Source organism: Cydia fagiglandana, chromosome 4, assembly GCF_963556715.1.
Source record: "Cydia fagiglandana chromosome 4, ilCydFagi1.1, whole genome shotgun sequence".
In the NCBI taxonomy this organism is placed as follows: Eukaryota; Metazoa; Arthropoda; class Insecta; order Lepidoptera; family Tortricidae; genus Cydia; species Cydia fagiglandana.
Window position 1 is genome coordinate 2,042,962 of NC_085935.1, and position 7,182 is coordinate 2,050,143.

General features: G+C 43.3%; 3 protein-coding genes across 3 annotated transcripts; 1 reads left to right on the top strand and 2 right to left on the bottom strand.

Annotated features, from left to right (window-relative positions):
• Positions 1-68: 68 nt before the first annotated feature.
• LOC134663385 (uncharacterized) lies at positions 69-5,038 on the top strand. Its single transcript, XM_063519749.1, has 6 exons — positions 69-173; positions 785-908; positions 1,710-1,790; positions 2,729-2,808; positions 3,960-4,121; positions 4,808-5,038. The coding sequence occupies exons 1-6, from the start codon at positions 69-71 to the stop codon at positions 4,964-4,966; spliced, it is 711 nt and encodes a 236-aa protein (XP_063375819.1). The 3' UTR covers positions 4,967-5,038.
• Positions 5,039-5,247: 209 nt separating this feature from the next.
• Positions 5,248-7,107, bottom strand: LOC134663434 (rRNA-processing protein UTP23 homolog). The gene is made up of 2 exons (XM_063519799.1): positions 6,970-7,107; positions 5,248-5,907 (listed from the first exon to the last, which is right to left on the bottom strand). Exons 1-2 carry the CDS (start codon positions 7,087-7,089, stop codon positions 5,275-5,277), a joined length of 753 nt encoding a protein of 250 aa, XP_063375869.1. The 5' UTR covers positions 7,090-7,107; the 3' UTR covers positions 5,248-5,274.
• LOC134663435 (anaphase-promoting complex subunit 13) lies at positions 5,768-7,100 on the bottom strand. The gene is made up of 3 exons (XM_063519800.1): positions 6,970-7,100; positions 6,646-6,869; positions 5,768-5,907 (listed from the first exon to the last, which is right to left on the bottom strand). The coding sequence occupies exons 1-2, from the start codon at positions 6,996-6,998 to the stop codon at positions 6,656-6,658; spliced, it is 243 nt and encodes an 80-aa protein (XP_063375870.1). The 5' UTR covers positions 6,999-7,100; the 3' UTR covers positions 5,768-5,907; positions 6,646-6,655.
• Positions 7,108-7,182: the final 75 nt, after the last annotated feature.

A 7,182-nucleotide genomic window follows, 5' to 3' on the forward strand; every position in this document is an offset into this window, starting at 1 on the left:
TCTATTAATCAAGACCGGAGGAACTAAAGTACCACTACCACTACAAATCATATCTACAGGGTATTGCAATGGAGACGCTGCTAGGTGCAGTGGGACCGGACACCAGTCCGGTCTCCGAGTCTTCCGTGTCTGCGGGCATTATGGCGTCCTCAGCTCCTCTGATACGGGTCCAGGTATAAGCATAGTTAATACTTTTCATGTTAAGGCCGTTTTGCAACATCCTACATTTAGTAGATTTTGGAAAGTAAAAACGCACGTGGATCTCTCTTAAGGCTGACTTAGACGATGCGAGTTTTATTACATTGCGGGTTTTGATCGGTCGGTTGAATTGGACGCAACCAACAGTCCGCAATGTAACTAAAATCGCATGCGAGTTCGCGCGCCGTCTAAATCAGCCCTTAAGCGGCGGCCGACGTACGCGACCAGCGAGCGGCAAATCAAGACCGTTCATATTGTTCAAATGTTCATACATCTCATCATCATTATATCAGCCAGAGGACGTCCACTGCTGGACATAGGCCTCCCCCAAAGAGTGCCACAATGACCGGTCTTGCGCCACCCGCATCCAGCGGACTCCCGCGACCTTCACCAGATCATCAGTCCACCTTGTGGAGAACCTTTCCGCCCCAACGGCTAGTGGAGCCCTTCATACATCTAGTGGAGTGCAGTATGAAATGAATGGTCTTGGTTTGCCGCTTACCGCCCCGCCATGCAGCCACGTGTGTCCTGGCCCCGGCAATATAATCAGTTAGTCTCAAGAATTAAATGTCTCGCTCACACTCAGGTATTATCAGAAGTGCGAGTGAAACAACAAGAATCAGCTCCCAGCTACTTCGAGTCGCTGAGTAGAAGTGCTGCACCGCCATTCCGACGCCCGGGCAAGGAGATGCGCCCCAGGATTATGTTAGGCACAGTATCGTAATATTCATTAAATAATACTATTCAAACGGATTATAACGCGTATTAGGGCGAGTTGCACCGACCACATTTGACAGACTGATCAACGTCAGCCGGCGCGCCCCAGCGCTTTACTATGAAACTTTCCATACATAAAAATTTAGCGAACTCTTTAACGATACGAACAGTTTGGTGCAACCGACCCTTAGTTATGTATGATACAAGTACGAAATTCGCAACTATTGGCTAATTTAAAAACACGACCGAAAGGGAGTGTTTTAAATCGACAAGAGTTACGGAGTACCTATATTCGCACGTGTATCGTACCGCCGAGCTTAGAATAAGAGCACAGTAACTCATTTTGAAATGTCAATCAATTGTAAACTTTGTACATCTGCTTCACTACCCACTATAGTGGGTAGACCGGTCGCCAAAGACATTAAATACGATCAATTAATCTTGTGTATTGTAATGAACTTGGGTGCTTATGTGGTCAACAGCAGAGGTTGCTAAGCGGTGAGGTGTTCCAAATTACCTTGATACGCTCTCAATTCGCTTAGGGGCTATTCATAAATTACGTCATTTCAATTTAGGGGGAGGGGGGGTCTGGGCATCGGATGACGGTAGCATGAAGTAGGAGGAAATGGGGTCATTTGAAGCATGATTTTTGGATGATTATAGGGGAGGGGGGGTCAAAAATCGATGACGTAATTTATGGACAGCCCCTTAACAATAGTCGCGTCAAGGTCATTTTGAACACCTCGCCCGCTTAGCAACTTCTGCTGCTGACTAAGTTAACCGTCATGTCATAGGCACCATCATGACCGAGCGAGAGGCTATAGAGATGGTGATGGCGACGGCCGACGCCCCTCTCGGACTTTGGAAGTATATCTGTAAGAACTGCTATTATAACTTGCTTTTTAGGGTTCCGTACCCAAAGGGTAAAACGGGACCCTATTACTAAGACTTCGCTGTCCGTCCGTCCGTCCGTCTGTCACCAGGCTGTATCTCACGAACCGTGATAGCTAGACAGTTGAAATTTTCACAGATGATGTATTTCTGTTGCCGCTATCGCTATAACAACAAATACTAAAAACAGAATAAAATAAAGATTTAAATGGGGCTCCCATACAACAAACGTGATTTTTGACCAAAGTTAAGCAACGTCGGGAGTGGTCAGTACTTGGATGGGTGACCGTTTTATTTTTGCTTTTTTTTTTTGCATTATGGTGCGGAACCCTTCGTGCGCGAGTCGACTCGCACTTGCCCGGTTTTTAATTTAACTCATAGTGTTTGTTATTGCTGAATCTTGGTATCAATTACTTTTGGCTCGTTACAATCATCGCTACATCTAATGGCTCCTCTACACGATGGGCCAACGCCGGCCACTCCAAGGGGCAGAATGAGATAGCAATATCACTTGATCCCTCTTACGCATTAATGCGTCCCTTGGAGTGGCCGGCGTTGGCCCATCGTGTAGAGGAGCCATTATAAAACAAAGCCTACGCCGCGTCCCTAGTTGGTTAGACAGTAGACAGATTGATGGATTGTAATTAGGGTTGCCAACCGTACTATATTATATAGTATTGTTCTATATTTTGGCTCTCTGTACTATATACTTTTGAATAGTACGCTAAAATACTATATTTCCGATTAAATGTATATTACACTCATGTTTAGTATTTTATTTAAAAATACTATATTTTTTTGGAAATGTACTATATTTTTGATGCCTTTTTCTGTAAAATACTATATTCCACCAACAAAAAGTTGGCAACCCTAATTGTAATATCTGATATATTTTGTGTAAATACTTGTCTTGACATTTCAGTTAACTTTGTAGTGGAAAAAAAAATAACGGAAAACTTCAATCTGTCCGAGCGTCAGTTCCTTGCGAGTCTTGTGTATGAGGTAAGCTCATAGCTTAATTATGCTGTAGCATTATTAAGCTATAGAATAGCGCTACGGAGTCGAGGAGGCGTAGCACCCGTGACACAGAATAAATAATAGTACTAGGTACAGAAGACTCACTCTCTAACAAAACGCGTCTGTTACGATCAGCACAGATATGGCCGCTAGGTGGCGACAGCGCCACGCGCGGCTTATGGCTTTCCCCAAAATTGGGGTGGAACGGATGTACTTTTAACTACCTGTAGCAAAGCGACGAAATCGCGGAGTGAGCCACGCCTACCCGTGACTCGATCAGTTTCCCTATAAACTTAGGTAATCTTGGCATTGACAGCTAAACTGTAGAATGAACTGTCCCCTGCGGTATTTCCGGACTTTTCGACCTTCAAACCAAGAAAAAGCGTACTCACGTATCCACTCCCCCACCTTAAAGGACGGCAAAGCACTTAACTCTGTTGCTGCGGGTGTCCTTGGGCGACGGAAGGTAATGCTTGCCCTCAGGCGACTCGTCTGCTAGTTTTGTTTATACCACGTCGGTGGCAAACAAGCAAACGGTCCGCCTGATGATAACCTGTCACCATAGCCTTATTTGGACGTTTGCAATTCAGAGGTGTTACATGCGCGTTGCCGACTATTTAAAACCGGGCAAGTGCGAGTCGGACTCGCGCACGAAGGGTTCCGCACCACAATGCAAAAAAACAAAAAACAAAAAAAAACGGTCACCCATCCAAGTACTGACCCCGCCCGACGTTGCTTAACTTTGGTCAAAAATCACGTTTGTTGTATGGGAGCCCCATTTAAATCTTTATTTTATTCTGTTTTTAGTATTTGTTGTTATAGCGGCAACAGAATACATAATCTGTGAAAATTTCAACTGTCTAGCTATCACGGTTCGTGAGATACAGCCTGGTGACAGACGGACGGACGGACGGACAGCGAAGTCTTAGTAATAGGGTCCCGTTTTACCCTTTGGGTACGGAACCCTAAAAACCAGTGCACTTATTATTTGAAGAACCCCATACCTACTGACTCTACTGTACACTCGGGAAACCCTCGACCTCTTTCCGCGTGAGGAAATTCCTCTTACACCCTTTCTTTCGTTTGCCTTCTATATTAAAAAAAAAAGTTGTTTACTTACTTTTTAAATGTTGGAGGTGATTGACTACGCGGCGCAGCGTGACTTCACCGCGAGCAAGTTGGCGTTGATCATCACGCTCTACCTCGACGCGCACAAGTACTTCAAGTGGTCCTACTGGCTGTCCCCGCGCGAGCTGTGGGCTTACTTCATGGAGAACTTGATACGACACTCCATTGAGGTGGGTAGTGTTACTGTACCCTCAGTGGGCGAGTCCGACTCGCACTTGTCCGGTTTATATATACATGTATATATAATATATTTCGATGAAGTTTGCTGCATGGGGGGTTTCGGGGGCGAAAAATCGATCTTTAGGTACCTATTGCAAAACGTAATTCCAGACCAAAAAATTAAGACAATGTTGCCACTTTTTACTGGCGCGTCTTGTATTTTTGTAAAAATAAGTAAATAAAAGTACTTTTTTAAATCATAGGAGTAAAATTACTAATGAATAGATTATCTTAGCGTGATTATTTATCAAAAGGAATTTACTATTTTACAAACAAATTATTGCAGTGGCAACATTATCGTACTTTTTTTTGGTCTTGAATTACGTTTTGCAGTACCTATATTTTAATCTTTCGCGTTTTGAGCCCATATTAACTCACATTATAGACGGATCTAACGCGGATTTTATTCAATTACCTTGATTTACCGACGTTTCGACACAGGTTTCACTGGTCGTGGTGGCGGCTGACTGTGTCCCAGCAAAATGTCAAAACGAATAAAATTCGCGTTAGACCCGTCTATAATGCGAGTTAATATACGTTTTGCAGTTTAGCTAGGTCTTATCTCTGAGAAAACGCGCATTTTTGCATTTGAGCAAAGCTCGGTCTCCCAGATATTAAATGATTATTCGTTCCCCAGTACTCCCCCGAAAGTGTAGAAGTGTTCCAGCCCGAAGAGAGCTACGACATCCTCACACACTTCCACGCAGCGTACATGAGCAACCTGCCGCTCGTGCACATAGCCACCTTCGGCGTCACTCGCCTGCGGATCAACTGGCCATTCAAACCCACTAAGTAGGGGTGGCGTAGGGTAGGCAAGAGGGCAAAATGCCACCGGCCCCAATGGGGTTGGCCGGTCAAAGTACTATACAAATGGCGCCAGCATATGTTTTTACCTGTCAATCCTACGAATAGTGTAAACTTCTTGTTTTTTTTCTTAATGCTAAGCCTTTAAGTCAAATTCCATAGAACAAAACTAGAGACAGGGAAAATCTATGCGGGCGCCATCTATGAAATCCTTCAACAGTTACCCCACCCCATGACATTTTAAACAATCCCATGGTATTTTATTAAACAATCTTTTCTTGTTTAAACCATTTATTTTACTTAAGCATTCACAGCACTTTTCAATTGCTCCTTCAAATGTTTGGGCAACTTCTTTTTCTTTCGCTTCCTAACTTTCCCCTCGCTCACTCCTGCCTTAGCTTCTAGCTTTTTTGCCGATTTATTTTTCTTCTTTTTGCACGACAAAGGATTAGGGTTGTGAGGTTTTTTCTTTTTAATTTGCTGTTTTGTTTCTTCTTGTTTAAGACCAAAGGCTTCTTTCATTATTTTCAATGCCTCATTTTGAGTTTCAGTAATGAAAGGGTTGGCTTCTAGGGCTTTGCCTGCCTTGTCATAGCTTGCTTGTGAAGGTTTTTCAAAAGTGGGAGACTTATTATGTAAATACAGGAGAGGCATACCAGCCTTCTGTCTTAGTTTTTCTTGCAAGTCCCTGTCTTGTGTTGCCACTATATAATGTTTTGGATTTTTCTTACCAACCATAGACAAGATACAGTTTGCTCCAGAAATGGCTTCTTTGTGCCCACATTCATGGGTGCCAAATTGTTTTAAAATGGTCAGGGCACCGTGGGTCTTCTTGGCGATCTTTTCCGTCTCGATTATGATGCATCTTGTGGTCAGGAGTTTTACTTGGCTGTTCAGATACTTGGGTACTTGCTCTTTTATATTAATGTGTTCCTAAAACAGTTATAGTATTGTAAATAAAGATATTTTAAATAGTTACACCAGTGTTTCATTTTGTGTTTGATAAGATTCTTGCTTTAACCCTTAAGTCCGTAGCGGCTACATACTTGACATCATATTTAAAACAAAAGCGCATCTCTACTATAAGAATTACGGTTCTAAATCGAATGACTAGAAAGGAATGTCAAATGGTTAAAGGGTTAAGTGCTTCACACACCTTACTTAATTCAGTAACTGAAGACAGGGGGTAGCTATTAGTTGACACTTCTATATATTGTATTGCATGGTCCTTGTCAAGGACTGAGTTAGGTGTGTGTGAAGTGATTGAGGGACTACTCATAATACATCCTTTTTGTCCCCAAAAAACAAGTCAATGAAACTGCTACTTTAAACATGGCTTACATGCTACCACAGAATAAATAATAGTACTACTGTACAGAAAAGACACTTCCTACAAACCCAAAGTTTGACAGTGGTTCAGGGTTGAATCATGCTATCCCTTTCTAATATATGGCACTATCCCTTTCGGCTATTTAAGGTTGTTAAAATTCAAGTCATTATCTTATCTGTGGTCGTGCATGCAAAAGGAAGCGGTGCCAACGGAGCCAAGTTCGATCGTGAGTGAGGAGTGTCTCCCCACTGACACTACCATTGGTGCCTGCTCTTTTCTTTAGAATAATTTAGCCATGTGTACAGCAGCCTAAAATTAGTTTTAAATACTAAAGGTAATACCTAGGCTAGATTACTGCTCGGTGTTAGCGGCGGGCTCGGGGAAGTTCTCCTGCCAGCGCATGCTCTGCTCCTTGAGCGTGAGGTGCGAGTCCGCGCTGTCGGCCTCGGGGTCCGGCAGCTCCTCCGCCGGCACCGCGATGTCCTCGTCGGGCAGACGCTCCGCGCGCCACTCCTCGTCTACCATGTCCAGCAAACGCCCGTTGCGACGGTATTTACTGTCCATTCTGAACAATTAAAACAACTTTAAAACACGTCTGCATTACCCACGTGTGGTTTAGTGACCGAGCAGTAACCTAGACCGGGTTTTAGCAGTAAAAAACTCACGGTGAATGCGGCGAAGCAAAATGTTCCATCAATCAATACTTGGTAAGGCTGGTGGAAACCGAAGTTGTTATAGTAGAACTTAAGATATTTCTGTACTTTCTTGTAGCGTGTGATTTTCATTTTGTTGGCTTACGAACCTGTTTTATTTAGAAGCGTTTACAAGTGGAAATCAAAAGAAAAACATTCGCAAATTTCGCAATCACGATTCCCACG